Source organism: Notamacropus eugenii, chromosome 2, assembly GCF_028372415.1.
Source record: "Notamacropus eugenii isolate mMacEug1 chromosome 2, mMacEug1.pri_v2, whole genome shotgun sequence".
NCBI lineage: Eukaryota > Metazoa > Chordata > Mammalia > Diprotodontia > Macropodidae > Notamacropus > Notamacropus eugenii.
Genome location: NC_092873.1, coordinates 217,925,540 through 217,946,385, shown reverse-complemented (window position 1 = coordinate 217,946,385; position 20,846 = coordinate 217,925,540). Strand labels below are relative to the sequence as shown.

At 38.8% G+C, this 20,846-nt stretch overlaps 1 protein-coding gene and 2 pseudogenes across 1 annotated transcript; 1 reads left to right on the top strand and 2 right to left on the bottom strand.

Moving 5' to 3' along the window:
- Positions 1-3,707: 3,707 nt before the first annotated feature.
- On the bottom strand, positions 3,708-4,925 carry LOC140522932 (trace amine-associated receptor 8b-like; annotated as a pseudogene).
- Positions 4,926-10,424: 5,499 nt separating this feature from the next.
- Positions 10,425-11,216, top strand: LOC140522931 (large ribosomal subunit protein eL15-like; annotated as a pseudogene).
- Positions 11,217-11,855: 639 nt separating this feature from the next.
- On the bottom strand, positions 11,856-13,183 carry LOC140523811 (trace amine-associated receptor 6-like). The gene has a single exon (XM_072638460.1). It carries the CDS (start codon positions 13,164-13,166, stop codon positions 12,114-12,116), a length of 1,053 nt encoding a protein of 350 aa, XP_072494561.1. The 5' UTR covers positions 13,167-13,183; the 3' UTR covers positions 11,856-12,113.
- Between the last annotated feature and the right edge of the window lie 7,663 nt (positions 13,184-20,846).

Here is a 20,846-nt window from a genome sequence, read left to right as displayed (position 1 = left end):
TACGAGTATTAACGCCTTTGTAGTGTCTTTCCTGCCTGACCAAATCAAGAGTGAATTTGTGCATGCAGCCCTCAAGTGTGCTCTGTTTTATCTGTCTTACATATGCTTATATCTATATCTACAAATCCATATGTATGTTATATATTTGCATATATTTTATCCATATGAGAAACTTCCATTGTGGACATGTCTCTCTACAAAGCAAATCAGTAACTACTGTGAAACTTGCAATATTACAGATTTCTGGGGGCAGGGATTAGAGAGAGTACTGAGAAGCTCAAAGACTTTCTCAGGAATCAGCCCATATCAGAACTCAAGGGTTGAAAATTACATAGCAAGCCTTTCTTCTGCTACTCAGTGCTGCCCCTCTATATATTTGGTGTCACAAAATATTCTGTGCAGTTCTCCCTTTAATTGTTTAAGACTACACTAAGACTTTAGGGATATATATTTATGTACACATAAATATTTATATACACACATATATACATAAGTGCATGCATTATACACACATATATTAGATATAGTATGTAGATACTATTAAAAATATAGAATATATGTATGCAGAACATAACACCCACATAATATATAACACACACATTTATACAATAAGGCATATGTGGGCATTGTATAGGAAATAGCAGAACAAGATGTTAGAATTAAGTAATACCTTGAAATCAGCATCAACATTTGACCATGTTGTTGAGTTTCTGTGTCGCATAAAGAATTCCACAACTTGTCTTTAAGATGTGAACACAAACTGGAATAAAGCTTCACAGTGGTGCCTGCCTCCAAACTCTCTTCTGTCTTGCTATGTCTACTCAACAACTACAACTGTTTTGGGTTAGGATGGACTGTACATGTTGATGTTATCCTTCATTTTAGAAGAGGACTAATGACATCAAGTGGGTGATGTCTTGATTTATCAATGAATTGGAATGAAGTGAGTCATACTTTATCAGCCTCACTTTCTCCTCCACAGTTATCAAAGTCCAGTGGCAGGACAAGGTCAGACTGCCAAGGGTCTGGGATGCATCTTGACACCTTCAATGTCTGACCAGGCTCTAAGCATTCTACAGTACCTGCATCAGCTGCCTTCATGTCTGTTGGAAAAAGGAGTTTTCATCTGCCCATTCTGCAGAGCTGGGGGTAGGGGTAAGGAGTCTTTATATGTTTGAGGCAGATGTATCCCTAACTCATTGAGGACTATTGATTATCCTCAACTTGGTCAGCCTGTCTGCCAGGACAGTTTAGCCTAGATTGGGCTGCTGGGCATGCTACAGCTTCTTGGAGCCACAGGAGAAAATTGAGTGGCAGGTGGAAACCAGAGCTGCATGAGAAGCCCTGAGAAGGGCTGGTCAAACCCTCACACCATAGGTGCCATTCTTCCTGGAACAGCCCACATGCCCCTGAACTGCACCTGCCTGTCACTTCAAGGCTGTGGGGAACTGATGGCATGGAAACTCCCTCAACTAATGACAGCTGACAACTTGTTTGTCCCTTATTATCTTTGAGAGTTGGCTGTGGGCACTGAGACGCTATGTGACTTGACCTTAGTCATAAGTGTATTAAGTGTTAGAGGTGGGAGAAGATCTCAAGACCCCAAGTCAAGATTGTGACTCCAAGACCATGTGTCAATCCTTTTCATGCTACCTCTCTCTGCATTAATTATAAATAAGTAGAAACCTTGTCTATCTGTACAGTAACAATAGCCATAAAATTCACATTATAAATAGGAAGACTGTAAATCCCTATTGCTGGACAGCCAGGTGGGCAATGATGAATAGAGTATTGGAGTCAAGAAGACTCATTTTCCTGAGTTCACATCTGGCCCCAGACACTTATTAGCCATATGACCCTGGGCAAGTTATTTAACTGTGTTTCTCTCAGTTCTTCATTTTTCAAATGAGCTGGATAAAGAAGTGGCAAATCACCTCAGTATCTTTGCAAGAAAACTCCAAATGGGGTCATGAAGAGTCAGGTATGACTGAAATGACTGAAAAAAAGGGCCCTGATTAAAATGACCACAGTTTCTAAGTAGCACAGCCCTTTCTCAGACCCGCAGAGGGGAAATCAATGGTCTCCCAGGCAGTGTCATTGGGGATGCATCTAGAACGGTGTATCCCAACCCAACAGGAAAGGGGGTGGTGCCTCTGGACATATAGGTCATTTTGCTTGGTTCTTCTAATACCCAGTAGTGGCATGAACTTGTCCTGTCAGCCTATTTTTATTTCAAATACTAACAGTGAAGCAATAGCACTGGATGGATGTATGCAGGCAGCTGGGAATACTCTGAACCTATTAGGAGGCCTTCTCAGCTCCACCCCATTCCCACCATTGGCAATATCAACTCAGAGATTTAATGTTATATAGTAACTTAATGATTAAACTTTATGGAAGTTCAACAGTGCAAGCTGAGAATGAGGGGAAAAAACAGAAGAGGGGAAAGGAAAGGCAAGTTCAATTTCAGGTCTGATTCACCAGATAGCATTAAGAAATTATCTCAGTATCCGTTAGAAATAACGTTCTTTACTTCTGCTATGGGAATTAAGATTAAATATGCTGATCATTTACCTATTTATTAATTCATTTGGTTTTTTAATTTAGCAATTTATTCATTTATCCATTCCTTCTTTTGTTGGTCATCTATCTATCTAACTATTCATATCTATCTATCTATATCTATCTATCCAGCTATTTTGCAGGTATTTTAGATCAAGGAATAAAGGAAAAACAAGAATGGATTTTGAAGTTGTAATTCAGTAGGATTCATTGGATAATCAAGAATCAACCATCTCCCAGGAGGTACCACAATGCCAAATCAACCACTTCAAGATTAAGGTAGTCAAAAAATTTTGAACCAGCTGTTAGAAGTAACCTTATTGGAGAATTGGTCATTGTTAGGTTAAGAAGTTAAGGCCCTAGGAGGTTAATTTCAAGGGTGGAAGTAAGAAGAAGATGGAGATTTGAAAGCAGATCATCTATGTATGAAGTCAACATCTTTTCTAGGTATACTACCTTGAAGAACCTAGGAATTATCCCATGGTTGACAAGTAGAACAGGATTGTTCCACAAGAAAATGTAAGAATTCCTCAGTATAACAATAACAATACTGTGTCAGTGATAATATGATGAAGGTAAATGACCATAGAGAAACACATCTGGACTGACATTAGATTGAAATTTGGGGATGAGCAAAAAGGAAAGACTCCTCTGAGCATTATGGGAAGATAAGGAGAGAGACATTTGTCTTTCTGTATATGAAGCCTTCCACTCCCAAGAGAATTTGGAATTTGAACTATACTGAGTGTGTCAAAGAATTGTGGAGATACCCTTTTTCTCAGATCTAATGCCTAGCAAGCTGGCTCTACCCTGAGCTTGGCATAACAATAATCATTTGCACTCTGGATGATCTCACCCTCTGGCAAAGTGTATTGCACCAGGTCTTCACTCCTCTTATTTCCCAGGGAACTGAGTGCCAATACCCTTCATGTGTCTGACATGCTCTAAATCCCTGTTCCTTGTACTGTACTTCTATTCCCATCCCAGAAGCCTGGTTCTGTACCTGATAAAACAAACACTCCCCAAAGTCTCCATAGACTTTGAACAGTACTGTTCCTTAGGACCCATAGAAACAGTAACTCAAGATCTAAAAATGACTATCTCATAGTCCAGTCCAGGATGAAAAGATAGAAAAAGATATGAAATCAGTAGAGGCAGTGACTGGTAGGAAGCAATGAAACCTTGGGGTCTTCCTTGTCAAATGAATTTTGCCAAGTGCTATTTATTAGGATTGCAATTGGAGGTTTACTATAAAGAGCAACAAAAGTTTTACATGTAAAAATTCCTGTATCTTGGGTTTTTCCAGCTCCTTGATAATAAATTTCTTTCAAATGAATTTTAGCTTCTTCCATCTGATCAGAAAAGTAATCTATTGCTGAAGTGTGACCTCTGAAGACTGTCCCAGTGATAATCAGTTTAATTGCTATTTTAAGCCAAGGGTAAAAAACGAATAAATTAGAGGGTCCACGGCTGAGTTAAAATAAGCAAACCAAGTTAAAATTTCACAAATATAGGTTGGGATGATGAACCCTAGGGAAACATCTATTACTGTTTCAATAAAACAGGGGAACCATGAAATCACAAATGCAATCACTGCAATGCCTAACATTTTTGCTGCTTTTCTCCACCTCTTGAACATTTTGGCTTTGTGACTCTCTGAGGATAAAGACCCTCCTTTGCTACTTGTGTTTTCAATCTTTCTAGCCTGTTCTTTAGCTACTAGAAAAATCTTCCAGTAAAGAATGACCATGACCAGAGTGGGGATGAAGAACAGCAGAAAGCCTACTAGTGACCAGGTTTTATTCATAGCACCCTGACAGCCCCACACAGGTAAGGGCACTTGCTAATTCCTCCAGCCCATCATCATTGACACCAGTACAAAGAAGTGAAAAGATATAAATAATAGCAAGAAGCCATAAAAATGTGATGCATACCAAGGAAACATTCAGAGTGACCTTGACTGGATAAACCAGTGGGTCACTGACAGCAGTGTATCATCAATGGAGATGAAGCACAAATGAAAAATAGAAGAATAACAAAATGATCCATCAAAATAAGAGTGACATTTACAATAATTCTCCCTAAAATACCAGCAACTCTCCACTGACTTACCATGCTAAAGGGCATCACAGTGACTCCCAACAAAATGTTAGCACAAACCAAGGAGGTGTTGAGATAATTGGCAGGAGAATTGAAATCATGACCCTAAGGTTTCCCAAGACAGGTAGGACAACTCCAGAACCAAAGGCCAGATAGAGGATGACTTAGGATGCTAGGTAATGAGGCGTCTGAATGAAGGACCCATTGATGTTCTCATAGCAGAGCTTCACTGCTACTGGCTGGGACTCATTGCTGCTGCTCATGGTTCTTCTCTCTGAACCTTGAAGAATTTTCATTAACTTGTTTATTTTAGTTGTTATTGAAACATCTAATTCTTTCTTTAAAATAAAGGATACATTGAAGTAATATCTCAAGAAATATGCTTGTTACTATCTTTAATAAATTATGGATCTTTTTCTTTGATATTACAAATTAAAAATCTATTCATCCACATTCAGATGATGAAACTCAGAAACATTTTTGCAACTAATCTCAGATCAATTCAATGAATACTCACACTAAATATACTAAATATTTCTATGAACATGTGTAAATACCTTAGCTGCTTATCTAAGAAAATTTCTTTTTGACCCTCAAGTAAATTGTTCCCTAACTAAGGAGCTTCTCTTTGTCAAGAGGAATGACATGTGATATGATCACTCACCTCCAAGGTCAGCTTTTATTCTAGTTGTCTCTCCCATACTATCAGATAACAGTTAATGCCCAAACCACTCTGGAAGCATTTAGTAAGTCAGCCAAAGAAATCCCATCCCCTAAAACCCTCCAAGATCCAATCCATTTAGTGAGTTGCTAACAGAGGAAAGAAAACTTTTTTTCATCAGAAAAACTGCTATGGGAAATCTCTTATCCATTTTCTTTTGTCATGTATACACATCTATTCACATGTATTACATTTCAGAGATTTCATTATCTCATGAGAATGATATGTATTTGTATATATAAATGCGTGTATGTTTGTGTGTGTGTGTGTGTGTGTGTGTGTGTGTATAAGTACATTTAAATAATAATAGTGAGAATTTACATATCACTTTAAGGTTTGCTGAGAACTTTACATATGTTATCTCAATCCCCACAACAATACTGTGAAATAGGTTCTATTACCTCCATTTTACAGTTGAGGAAACTGAGGCTGGAGATTCAGTTACTTGTGACACAGTTTGAGTGTATGAGGCTGTAATCAATCTTAAGTCTTACTCCTTCTTAATTCCAACATTCTATTCACCGATCTATTTAGTTGCTTTTATTCTAGTACTCAACAATTTTTTTCTTTAAAAAATATTTATTTATTTGTTTTCAACATTCAGTTTTATAAGATTTTGAGTTTTAAGTTCTCCTCTTCCCCTCTTCCATCCCCAAGATGGTGTATAATCTGATATAGGCTATACATGTACAACCACATTACACATATCTCCACATAAGTCATGTTGTAAAAGATTATTAGAGCCAAAGGGAAAATCCATGAAAAATAGAAAACAGAGAGAGAGAGAGAGAGAGAGAGAGAGAGAGAGAGAGAGAGAGAGAGAGAAAGAGAGAGAGAGAGAGAAGAGATTCAGAGACAGAATTTTGGAGAGGGAGAATAGACAGATGAGAAAAAAGAGAGAAAGAAACAGAGAGACAGAAAGACAGACACAGAGAGTGTGCCTGAGGGGGGAGGCAGAGCAACACTGCAGTGCAATATCACATTTATTGTGGAAACATCATGAAGTATTTCCCTCTTCTCTTGGTCCCTGGAAGTGGCTTAGAAGGGAGGGCAGACCCTAGGGTAGCAATAAGAACAGCTATAGAAATTCAGTCATGTGTCACTAGTTCCTAAATCCATATTGAAACTAGTGAACATTATGGTTTTCATTTTACTGGGAAAGCAGAGAGGAAGAAGCCTTTGTCTTTGTGAGGGCAGAACCACCTTATCCTTAAGATGCTGCCCCACACACATTTTCAACTGATCTTTCATGGATAACCTTCAAGAGAGACAAATGAGAAGGGACCATATTTCAGTTTGATTCTTTTTCAGAAGTGAAGCCCATTAATAGATAACTAACATAGCTTTCATGCCAAGTCCTATGTGGTATGGAGTTACCTCTCTTAATGGTGGATCTGACACTCTTTGATTATAGAACAAAATGAGGCACTCATAAGTCATTGAACTGTTATAAAAATTTACTTAGTACCAGTCTGGTGAGGATATGCAACAAGGATACAGAGACATATAGAATCTGTAGACACACTTTCCCACACTTTTCGTATGGAAACATGGCTGATCAGCAAAGTAGAATATATCATTCGGATTCCCATAATCTTTAGACACATACCAAATCAGAGGGGCCCCAATTGTACATGGGTGTTTTGTTTCAGGCCGTTAGTTTTCTGTGGAGCTGAACCAAGAGAGGCAGGAGGCAAGTCCTAGGGACCGTTTCCTTGTCTGTTGAGGCTGGACTGTTCCTGTTGTGTGGAAAAGCTAGTACTGTCACACACCACCTTTATTGTGATAAAGTTCTGAGGGGGTTTTAGAGTACCTGCTACCATTTAAATATTTTCAGGACTTTTATGAGACTTTTCTTTTTGGCATAGGTGGTAGTACGGGAAAAATCAAACACAAAAAAAAATCCCCCCTCTCATCCCCAAATTGCCATTATGAAGAAAAATAAGGGGGAAAAAGAAAACAATTTGTTTATGAAGACAAAAGCCAGAAATCTCTCCATTCAGAAGAATCATATTTTAGAACTCAACAATCTGGTTCATGTGGTAAATGATGCAAGATCTTTGAAATACACAGTGAGTTTTGTAATGCAAGATGGTCATCATCAGCTGTAGCAGCACCAAGAGTATCAAGGCCACAGTGAAGATCATGCCAACAGTCAACAGCTCTTAATCATACCTAAGGGTTATCTGAAGTGCAGTGGCTAAGACCTCATTGGCTTCTTGCATTCAATCTGTCCAATATTTAAGTGGATACCAGCACTCTCCCACACAACTACCCACTCAGCAGTCCCTCACTAACCCAGAAACACCGCTATGCCATGTAAAGACCTGTCAGAGGAATAATACAAAATATTTGCCCCTGCTAGAATCTTCTAGGGAAAAGCTGCCCCATTCTTTCACAGGAACTACATAAGGACATTTCCATACAGCCATCCAGGGACTCAGAATTAGAACCAAATCAGCTAGGGGATACCCTTTCTTCTTACCAAGTACAAATCTCAATAATTACACAGCTAAACTTCACTTTCCTCATTCTTCCAGCAGTATCTCTCCTTCCCTCAAGTTCTTCCTTGGAAGAATTCTGGAAGAATTTCCAAGGAAAGGAAGTTGCCAATGAAAGCAATCTGAGCTGTACATTGTTTATGAGAAACACATTTGAAACTGAACGATTCATAGAGAGTTAAACTAACGGGCACAGCAAAATTATTTTTGCTGCAGGGAAACCAAAAAAAAAAAAAATGGGGGGTAGAAATAATGATCTCAGACAAGGTGATGGTAACACAAGACACAATCAGTATTGTCTGGAAACTTTTCTTCACTGCAAGTTAAATTCTATCTCTGCAACTTCCATTGAGTCCTTCTGCCCTCTGGAGTCAATCAAAACAGGCCAGATTCCTCTTGCATATGCAAGCTCTTCTAAGATTTGAAGTCTATTATCATGTTCTCCCTAGTTCTTTCTTCTCCAAGCTAAATAACTCCACTTATTTTATCATTCTTATCTCCCCATTCTACTGCTACAATGTCCTGAATGTGAATTGGGTTCATAGATGGTTTAGAAAATGAATTACTTTTCTTCTTTCCTTCTCATCTTCCAGTCCAATATAATGCCCGTAGTCTAGATATCAGCAGTTGCTTAGTTTCTGTTTTTCTTAATATAGATAACTTTCATTTTTATATGAACTTTACACAGATGCATACACCTTCCTACACATGAATGCATACATATCTGTATGCATATGTAAATATATACACACATACATATTTCAAAATATGAAATCCTGTATTAACAAGGAATGCTAGAATTTGAGTATCTGACAACCAGCCAGAGCTATGTGGCCTCGATAAAATATTTTTTAAAAAAATCCTGGTTCCCCATATTATTTCTGACCCAAGAAAGCGAAGATGAGGAGAAAAGCTAGGGAGCAACATGATGATTTTGTGACCCAGAAAAAAACACTTTGGTTTCCTCATCTCTAAAATGAGAGGCTTAGATTTGATGACCTCTAAGGTCCCTTCTAGCACTAAATCTATGATCCTCCATATTCCATTTTAATAATTTTGTTTTATTTATTTTCCTCTAGACCTTCCTTAGAGAGAAAACAATCTGTTTAACTATATCAGGCTTTCTCTGATGAAAATGTGACATGTCTCAGATTTCTCCGTAGAAGCTGGAAACTGTAGGGAGTGACACCCCAGACAGATGGGCTCTTTGTCTGCTAGAATAGCACTGAACTAGATTATCCTTTTTAAGGCAAATGCCAGTTACAAATGTGTTACAAAAAAATCTTACATATAAAATCCTTCTATATTCAATGTATATTTCAACTGGGATATACAATCCCACACATCTTTTACATAACCAAGAAAGTACAGCAAAGACTGGAGGCATCCTTTGACCACTCATTAAACTAGGCCCAAATGTGAAACACCAAAGGGTGAGAAATCTGTCCATCTCCCTGGAACCATAAGTGGGTCCCTCTCTCTAAACAATCTGTCCCCTCCTGGAAGCCTAGTTTGATAAGCTACAGGATCTGGTTCCCAACAGGAGGTTCAAGACTGATGTGACTCAAAGAATTAAATTATAAAGAAGACACAGTTTGTCTCATGTTTTAATATTCAATTCACAAACCACAACATAAAGAGAATTATGTCTTCTAACACTCTGCTGTGCACTGAGGTACACAAAAAAGTTATCAAAACATTTCAACATGTCTTTAATATACAGCTCTAACTTAGTTCCTAAGGATTTAAAATATATACATCCACAATCTCTTTTAAAATTTCCTGTATTTTTTACTTAAAATAAGGAAACTACATTCCTTGGAATTGATGACCATACCTCAAAAAGTAACAGAAAATATAACATAACACTTGCAACATATTTGATAGCATATGGTGGGCAATAGCATTATATTTGTATAAATGTGTGCATATGTACACATACATGTATATGTGTGCATATATATGCATATACATATATGTATACCTGTAAGTTCAATCTAAAATCGGAGCAGCTAGGTATTACAGTGGATAGAGTGCTAGGACTGGATTCAGGAAAACTCATGTTCATGAGTTCAGATCTGGTTTCAGACACTTAACTAACTGGATGACCTTGGGCAAGTCACTTAACCCAGTTTACCTTAGTTCCTTATTTGTGAAATGAACTAGAGAAGGACATGGCAAACCACTCCAGCATCTTTGCCAAGAAAACCCTAAATGGATCAAGAAGAGTTGGATAATGCTGAAAAGCAACCCAAAATCAATGTTATCTCATATTAAGTTTATGATTTTTTTAGATGCTTAAAGTAGCCTCATATTAATGGAATGAGAAAATAGTTGTAAAAATAAATTTGATTCTGTTGTAAGTGCACTTGTAAGTGTTATGGTACCAAAGTAAAGTGTTACTAAGGAGGCAGTAGTGTGTGGATAAACGATAAATGATAGACTTTCAGTTAGGAAGACCTGAATTCAAATCCAGCCTCAGACATTTGTAATCCTAGGCAAGTCACTGTACCTCTGTTTGCCTCAGTTTCATCAATAAAATGGGGATACCTACTCCAGGGTAGCACCTACTCCCCAGGGTTTTTCTGAAAAACAAATGAGAAGGACTCCTCCTTTCTGGTTGGTGGCAGCCATCAGGCAATCTAAATGTGAGCCAGGATAGAGGTCTGCAATTACATCCAGGAGCTATAGAGGAAGAAGCAGTCAGATTTCATGCAATCACTCCTGTTCATACACTGCTGGCAGTACTGCCAACTGTCCACCCTTCATGGAGCCCCTCAGACTACCAGACCCAATCAAGTTTGCAGACTGGAGAGCAAAGCCAATCAAGGTTATGTCATCTATTGTATTTGTGTTCACAGTGGTAGGTAAAAATGTTCAATTCCCAAGAGTACAACCTTCCATAAACTTGTGCATCATGATGTCAATCAGCTGAAGTTTGCCAGGAGCCTTCAGTCTGTAGCAGAAGAACATGCTGGCTGCCACAAGTGTTTTGAATATCTACTGAGTGGATGAAGATTCAACCTACAAATTCTTTGTGGTTAATCTTATTGTCATAGTCATCAGACAAAACCCCAAAACCCCAACATCCCAAGGATCACCAAGCCAGTGCATAAACACAGAGAGATTCATGGGCTTACCTCAGCTGCCCAGAAGAGCACAGGTCTTGGAAAAAGTGGCAAATTGCACTATACCATTGGGAGATCTTGTCATACTAGTTGGAGGAGGCTCAATACTTCCTAACTACATCAATACCACTAACTAGTGCCCATTAAATTGCAAACTTAAATGTTAATAAACAATATTTAGGACAAAAAAATGGGAGAAAAAAAGAAAAATGAGAAAACATTTGTAAAGCACTTAGCACAGTGACTGATATACACACACACACACAACATATATATACATATATATATATACTACATAAATGCTTGTGATTGTTCTTATTAATGAAGTAACAGTGCAAGAAAAAATGATAAAATGCACTTACATTCCAAAAAACAACTGTGTGGGGTTAAGGAAACTTTAGGTAGTTCTCTTACTGGTTAGAAGATAAACAAAACCAAGGACACTGGGAGCAAAAATCCAATGTTATTCTATGAACTTCTTTAAGAGGGAAGCTCAACTTCATTATAGGCTGTAGGTGGGATTGGTTCCTCACTTTATTTTCTTTAAAAAAATGATAAGGCAAAGAAAGAAAGCAACAACCACGAAATTCCATTATCCAGAACAGAGTTGACAACTTTCCAAGGCTACTGATTTAAATAAATACATTTGTTAACTACACAATAGAAAATTATTCAGATTTATTCCATTTGAAAAATTAAAAAAAATGTAAAAGGAAGAGAAGATGTCAGAGATGTTCTTGGAAGGATTCAGAATAACCAAATAGAGTCTTATCTACCACATATAAAAGGTTAACATAGGGAGGGGATTAGATAAGATTATAAGATAACTATTAGAGAAGAAAAAACTTTTTTTACGACTTGGTCCAAGACAGGAATAAAGAACAAAAACAAAAGTCAAAAGAGAAAAGACAAAAGCAGGAGTGCAAGTTTAAAGACAGCTGGTAAACACTACTCACGTGCAATCTGGCATGGTAAATGAGTATTTATTAAACATCAACTATGATATTGAGACTTGGACTGAATGAAGACAGCATACTTTCATAATACTCTCATTATAATTCACCTGTTCTACTTTTCCTTTTGCCCCCTTTTTTATCTTCTTCAGCCTAAGGACTTAGCTTGTTCAGAAAACAAATCTGTTGTTGAAGAGTGCCCTCTGAATACTTGCCCTGTGACAATCAGTTTAATTGCTCTTCGAAACCAAGGGTAAAAGAAAGCATAGATCAGAGGGTTCATGGCTGAGTTAAAATAGGCAAACCAAATTAAAATCTCATAAATATAAGTTGGGGTGATGAACCCTAGGAAAGCATCAATTATTGATTCAATAAAATAGGGGAACCATGAAATCAGAAATGCAATCACTGCAATACCCAGAGTTTTTGCTGCTTTTCTCTCCCTCTTGGACACTCTGGCTTTGTAATTCTCTAGGGTTGACTCAGTTTTGCTGTTCATACTTTCTATCTTTCTAGCCTGTTCTTTAGCTACTAGAAAAATCTTACAGTAAAGAATGATCATGACCAGAGTAGGGATGAGGAACAGCAGAAAGTCTATCAGTACCCAGGTTTGATTCATAGCCATCTGACAACCACCCACACAGGTCAGGGCACTTACTAATTCCTCCAACCCATCATCATTCACACCTGTGTAAAAAAGTGAAAAACTAAATGTAATGGCAAAGAACCAGGAGAATGTAATGCATATTCCTGAAACTGACAGAGTGAATTTGGTTGGATAGACCAGAGGGTCAGTGACAGCAATGTATCTATCAATGGAGATGAAGCTCAAATGAAAAATAGAAGAATAACAAAATGATGCATCAAAACAAGTGTGAAATTTACAGTAACTCTCCCCAAAATACCAGCAACTCTCCACTGACCTCACCATGCTAAAGGGCATCACAGTGGCTCCCACCAAAAAGTCAGCACAAGCCAAGGAGGCAACGAGAAAATTGGCTGGAGAGTGCAGCTGCTTGAAGTGAAGGATTGAAATCATCACTAAGAGGTTTCCCAAGACAGCCAGCACAACCCCAGAGCCAAAAGTCAGGTAGAAGATGACTCGAGATCCTGGGGAGTAGGAGGTTTTAATGCAGGACCCATTGATGTTCTCATAGCAGAGCTGTACAGCTGCAGGCTGGGACTCATTGCTGCTCAACATTCTGTCTCAGCTTCTAAGTGCTTTTGTTTCTCTTGGTAATCACAAAAAATTTGTCATTGACATTTCCAATCTTCCTGGGAAAAAACGGTAAAAAAGATGGATGTCTGTACAGAGTCAAATACTATCCTTCGTGAATTATGATCCATTTCCCTGAGATATTTGTAAAAGAAAACACATTGCCTGGGAGAGTGAGCACTACATAAATGTTTAATCCCTTCCCACTTTCCTATAAACAGTAAAGACACCATCCTCTGTAACACTTAGTATATATGGCCATTTAACTCAATAGAACTGCTTCTCCTAATATCAAAACTACTAAATAAAAAGCTTTCAGTAAGTCTACCAGGCAGACAGTCAGTGCTTCTCTGCCTGGTAACATTTCCTTCTAACCCCCTCATTCTGTACCTTTGACAAATTCCTCTGCAAAGTTCAGTGAGATACTAAGGGATTCCTGACTTCAAGGGTTACCTTTTATTACTTTGTCCTTCCTGTTGTCAATTCTGAGTTAATGCCCAAAGCAACAATCTTTCTGGAACTGAATCAAGAAGTGCCAGAAAACTCCTGAGAGGCAAGCCTTCTGAGGTTAGGTGTGAACTAGAAGAAACTTTTTTCTAATAACCATTAGTAAGGAATTTATTCTGCTATACTACCATTCATAGGAACATAAATTAGGCATTTTGTTTTGTAAGATTTTCACATTTATGTGTATGACTTTTAGTATTATGGATTTTTTGATGGTCAGATTTCTGCTGGATGTACTGACATTTCATATATGTGTGTGTATATGTGTTTGTGCATAAATACATACATATACGAGATGCAGGTATATACATATGTATACACATGTATGGCTCTCTACATATATATGTATGTATCTATATGCATATGTTTGCACATGTAGCTTTTAAAGCTTAAAATTCTGCTGTAATTTAGCACACCTTGCCTACATTTGTATAAAAACATATTTATATATACATAGATGTAAATCTGTACTTTCTAAGGTATTGGTTGCCCATGTTAGAGCATAACTCCTCAAAAACATTTTAGACATTTTTGAATTGCGAACTGGTCCCCGAACCACAAAAATACAAGGAATTATTGCATATATACTTTATGTCTTTTTAGATTCAATCTCCCTGAATATACTTGGATTCACTGACAGAATCAGAGAAAGCTCTTGATTATTTCCATATTACATTGAAACATTAGAGGAGGATTTTATTGAAAATTCTGAATACATATTATGTGTATGTAAGGTGAATATTAGTGTAAGTAAGGTGGATTTTAGTGTGTGTAAAGTGAATTTTTGTTATTGTTTCTCAGAGTCAGTTTCCCAGGATCTGTAGCCATAACAATCCTTGGTTCCCAGGTACTAGATATGAGTTCCCACAGCTATGGTTCAAAACATCTCCAGCACTCTTGCACATCGTTATATAATGGTAAATAACATAAACATCCTCTGCAGCTGAGCAGTGAGATACAGGGATGGGGTGATGTAAACTTGTGAGGCTATTGCTGGCAATGTGCCTTCTTTGTCTGCTGACCTATGAGGCAGGTGGTCACTAGAAGTGAATGGGGAACCCTTCAGATCCAATGCACAAATACCGTGTGTGCCTCAACTGGCCACCATTCAGGCATGGGGGGACCTCTTAGGGTTGAATGCACAAGCTGGAATGCTGTGTGTGCCTTGATGGGCCCCCATCAAGGCTTGAGGGAATCTGTGTTTGCCTCAGTTGGCCCCCAGTGAGGCTTGGAGATTTAGGGAAAGCACAAGTTGTGCCTATCTCAATTGGCCCCATCGAGATGTAGGGGTAGTTGTCCCCCCTTCTCACTGGCCCCTGTGAGAAGAGTGATTAGAGAATGCTCTAGGAGTTTGTGCTCTAACTCTCAGCAACCTCTTCTGAGAGAACTAGACTAGAATAAAGTAAAATTATTAACCCCTTGGTAGTGTCTTTCCTGTCTAACCAAATCAAGAGTGAACTTGTGTGTGCAACCCTCAAGAGTGGTCTGTTTTATCTGTCTTGCAACAGGAGTAGTCAAATTGCACAGACTACAAAAGAGTATAGGGTTTAGTGGCACTGGAAAAATTGTCCATTTTTTCCCCCAGTTATTGTGTTATTTTTTGTAGCTATGGTTCTATGGAGGCCTCCCAAGGGATGAGAGAATGGAATATGGACTCTTTCCCAGGAGTGGGAGGATATGTCCTTTACCACTAGAGGCTTTGAGACAGTTTTGATGAAAATTGTGAGTACCCTTGTTAAGAAGAGAGCTAGAAAGGTTGTGGGACTTGTGGAAACATTGTAGAAGCCCCAGATTGACTTAGCCCCAAAGGAGTGGGAGAGTCAGGGTTTGTTGGCAGATGCAGCAGCGTTCTGGAACAGCCCAGAGACACCTCGAACTAGCCCAGAGAGACCAGGACCCAGGAACAGCAGAAGAGACTGTGACCATAGAGGAGGCACCAACAACATAAGGGGAGCTAAGTAAAGGAACAGCAGAAGCCCAAGAAGCAGCAGAAGCATCGTGAGCAGTTTCTCAGGTGTCCAGAGCAGGGCCCCAATGAGAGGACCCCCCATTCCCCTTCCCTACCCCATTAGCACTCCTGAAGAGAAAGGCCCAAGAAGCAGTTGTGGGAGGAAAACATGATCTTGGGAGGTGGGGAGGCAAATGGGTGGTTCAGTTTCTTGTGTTGTACTTTGGCTAAAGTTAACAACTGTGAAAAAAATTACTGACAAGGTACTGTCAGTGGGAGACCAGCTATGGGAGGTTCAGAGTGACTTTTCCCAGGAAAAAGAGGCATGTGAGAGCCTGAGAAGTGTTAGAGAATGAGACCCAATTCTCAGGGGTTGGATGTTTATTATTCCCTCCACTCAAGAGGAAAAAGTTATCTGATGAGCTGGAGGAAGACATCTGATGTGTTATAGTGAAGGGGAAAGGTGCATGGGAAAAGTCCCTCTTAAATCTCCCAGAGTTGTTAGACTGCCCAGCCGTCACAGTCTAGGCATGAGGGTAACTAAGATGTTAGCCCAAGATCCCCCTAATGCATAAGCAGTACCATGGACAGTTCTTGGACAGTACCTGAAGTGAGGAGGAGCTGACAGCTCACTCAACAAAGATTTTGACTCTGAAAGAATGTATAAGTGGGGGGTATGCTATATCATGTACTGTGCTATGTTAACATAGTGTACTGTGTTATGTATTGAATGTTATGTTCCACATTGAATGCAGTGTTTTGTGCCATGTTACATACTGACTGTTATGTATTTAATGCTATGTTTTGTTTTAGGCCTTGTGGCCATACTTGTGGAGAGAAATGGGCAGGTTACTTTTGTGTTTGCCTGAGGCCATGAGCCACTCTGGTGACATGCTGTGTTTGTATACCTGATGCCCAACACAATGTGTACGTTATATTGTTTTTATATTAGTGATGCCCAACACAATGCCTGTGTTGCTGCAGTCTATATTACTGTTATTGTAGCATGAGTATTGTTATAGCTTATATTGTACCATGTTGTTGTTCTTTTATTATGGATGCTAAAGTTATGCTTTAGTTTCTTGGCTTGAGGACTCTAAAAGTGTCACTTGTGTAGATTGTAAAGGCCAAGATGATGCCTATATAGATTGTAAAGGGGTGGAATGTGTGTAAAGTGAATTTTTGTTATTACTTCTCAGAGTTCAGTTTACCAGGATCCATAGCCATAACAATCCTTGGTTCCCAGGTACTAGATATGAGTTCCCACAGCTATGGTTCAAAACATCTCCACCACTCTTGCACATCATTATATAATGGTAAATAACATAAACATCCTCTGCGGCTGAGCAGTGAGATACAGGGATGGGGTGATGTAAACTTGGGAGGCTATTGCTGGCAATATACCTTCTTTGTCTGTTGACCTATAAAGCAGGTGGTCACTAGAAGTGAATGGGGAACCCTTCAGATCGAATGCACAAATGCTGTGTGTGCCTCACCTGCAACCCTTTGAAGCTTGGGGGGAACCTTAAGGTTGAATGCACAAGCTGGAATGCTGTGTATGCCTTGATGTGCCCTCATCAAACCTGGGCAGAATCTGTGTTTGCCTCAAATGGCCCCCATTGAGGTTTGGGGATTTAGGGGAAGCACAATTTGTGCCTGTCTTGATTGGCCCCATTGAGATGTAGGGGTAGTTGTCCCCCCTTCTCACTGGCCTGTGTGAGAAGGGTGATTAGGGAACGCTTGAGCAGTTTGTGCCCTCACTATCAGCAACTTTTTCTGAGAGAACTAGACTAGAAGAAAGTACGAGTATTAACGCCTTTGTAGTGTCTTTCCTGCCTGACCAAATCAAGAGTGAATCTGTGCACGCAGCCCTCAAGTGCACTCTGTTTTATCTGTCTTACATATGCCTATATCTATATATACAAATACATATATATGTTTTTATTTGCATATATTTTATCCATATGAGAAATTTCCATTGTGGACATGTCTTTCTACAAAGCAAATCAGCAAATACTGTGAAACTTGCAATATTACAGATTTCTGGGGGCAGGGATTAGAGAGAGTACTGAGAAGCTCAAAGACTTTCTCAGGAATCAGCCCATATCAGAACTCAAGGGTTGAAAATTACATAGCAAGCCTTTCTTCTGCTAGTCAATGCTACCCCTCTATATATCTGGTATCACAAAATATTCTGTGCAGTTCTACCTTTAATTGTTTAAGACTACATTAAGACTTTAGGGATATATATATATATATATATATATATATATATATATATATATATATATATATATATATATACACATATATATGTATATATATATACAAACACATATACATATATACATACATAAATACATGCATTAAACACACATATATTAGATATAACATGTATATATAATTAAACATATATAGCATATGTATACACATAACACCCACATTTATACATATAAGGCACATGTGGGCATTGTATAGGAAACAGCAGAACAAGATGTTAGAATTAAGTAATACCTTGAAATCAACATCAACATTTGACCATGTTGTTGAGTTTCTGTGTGGCATAAAGAATTCCACAACTTGTCTTTAAGATGTGAACACAAACTGGAATAAGACTTCACAGTTGTGCCTGACTCCAAACTCTCTTCTGTCCTGATATGTCTACTCAACAACTACAACTGGTTGGGGTTAGGATGGACTGTACATGTTGATGTTATCGTTCATTTTAGAAGAGGACTAATGACATTAAGTGGGTGATGTCTTGATTTATCAATGAACTGGAATGAAGTGAAACATACTTACACAAAGTCATCAGCTTCACCTTCTCTTCCACAGTTATCAAAGTCCAGTGGCAGGACAAGGTCAGACTGCCAAGGGTCTGGGATGCATCTTGGCACCTTCAGTGTCTGACCAAGCTCTAAGCATTCTATAGTACCTGCATCAGCTGCCTTCATGTCTGTTGGAAGAAATGGTTTTCATCTGTCCATTCTGCAGAGCTGGGGGTAGGGGTAAGGAATCTTTATATGTTTGAGGTAGATGTCCCTAACTCATTGAGGACTATTGATTATCCTCAATTTGGTCAGCCTGTCTGCCAGGACAGTTTAGCCTAGGTTGGGCTGCTGGGCATGCTACAGCTTCTTTGAGCCACAGGAGAGAATTGAGTGGCAGGTGGAAACCAAAGGTGGATGAGAAGCCCTGAGAAGGGCTGGTCAAACCCTCACACCGTAGGTGCCGTTCTTCCTGGAACAGCCCACATGCCCCTGAACTGCACCTGCCTGTCACTTCAAGGCTGTGGGGAACTGATGGTATGGAAACTCCCTCAACTAATGACAGCTGATAACTTGTTTGTCCCTTATTATCTTTGAGAGTTGGCTGTGGGCACTGAGAAGCTATGAGACTTGACTTTAGTCATAAGTGTATTGTGTTAGAGGTGGGAGAAGATCTCAAGACCCCAAGTCAAGATTGTGACTCCAAGACCATGCCATGCTACCTCTCTCTGCATTTATTATAAATAAGTAGTAACCTTGTCTATCTGTACAGTAACAATAGCTATAAAATTCACATTGTGAATAGGAAGACAGTAAGTCACTGTTGTTTGGGCACCCATCTGTGCAATGATGGACAGAGTGCTGGGCCTGGGGTCAAGAAGACTCATTTTCCTGAGTTCACATCTGACCTCAAACACTTACTAACCATATGACCCTGTGTAAGTTATTTAACCATGCTTCTCTCAGTTCTTCATTTTTCAAATGGGCTGGATAAAGAAGTAGCAAATCACTTCAGTATCTTTGCCAAGAAAACTCCAAATGGGGTCATGAAGAGTCAGACATGACTGAAATGACTGAAAAAGGGCCCTGATTAAAATGACCACAGTTTCTAAGTAGCACAGCCCTTTCTCAGACCCGCAGAGGGGAAATCAATATTCTCCCAGGCAGTGTCACTGGGGATGCCTCTAGAATGGTGTATCCCAATCCAACAGGAAAGAGGGTGGTGCCTCTGGACATATAGGTCATTTTACTTTGTTCTTCTAATACCCAATAGTGGCATAAACTTGTCCTGTCAGTCTATTTTTATTTCAAATACCAACAGTGAAGCAATAGCACTGGATGGATGTATGCAGGTAGCTGGGAATACTCTGAACCTATTAAGAGACCTTCTCAGCTCCACCCCATTCCCACCATTGGCAATATCAACTCAGAGATTTAATGTTATATAGTAACTTAATGATTAAACTTTATGGAAGTTTAATACTGCAAGTTGAGAATAAGGGGAAAAAACAGAAGAGGGGAAAGGAAAGGCCAGTTCAATTTCAGTTCTGATTGACCAGATACTGTTAAGAAATTATCTCAGTATCAGTTAGATATAACATTCCTTACTTCTGCTATAACAATTAAGATTAAATATGCTGATCATTTACCTTTTTATAAATTCATTTGGTTTTTTAATTTAGCAATTTATTCATTTATCCATTCCTTCTTTTGTTGGTCATCTATCTATCTAACTATCCATATCTATCTATCTATATCTATCTATCCAGCTATTTTGCAAGTATTCTATATCAAGGAATAAAGGAAAAACAAGAATGGATTTTGAAGTTGTAATTCAGTAGGATTCGTTGGATGATCAAGGATCAACCATCTCCCAGGAGGTACCACAATGCCAAATCAACCACTTCAAGGTTAAGGTAGTCAAAAAATTTTGAACCAGCTGTTAGAAGTAACCTTATTGGAGAATTGGTCATTGTTAGATTAAGAAGTTAAGGCCCTAGGAGGTTAATTTCAAGGGTGGAAGTAAGAAGAAGATGGAGATTTGAAAGCAGATCATCTATGTATGAAGTCAACATTCTTTCTAGGTATACTACCTTGAAGAACCTAGGAATTACACCATGGTTGACAAGTAGAACAGGATTGTTCCACAAGAAAATGGAAGGATTTCTTAGTATAACTTGGACTAGGTATGTCCAATATTGTGTCAATGATAATATGATGAAGGCAAATGACCATAAAGAAACACATCTGGACTGATATTAGATTGAAATTTGGGGGTGAGCAAAAAGGAAAGACTCCTCTGAGCATTATGGGGAGATGGGGAGAGAGACATTTGTCTTTCTGCATATGAAGCCTTCCACTCCCAAGAAAATTTGGAATTTGAACTATATTGAGTGTGTCAAAGAATTGTGGAGATACCCTTTTTCTTAGATCTAAGACCTA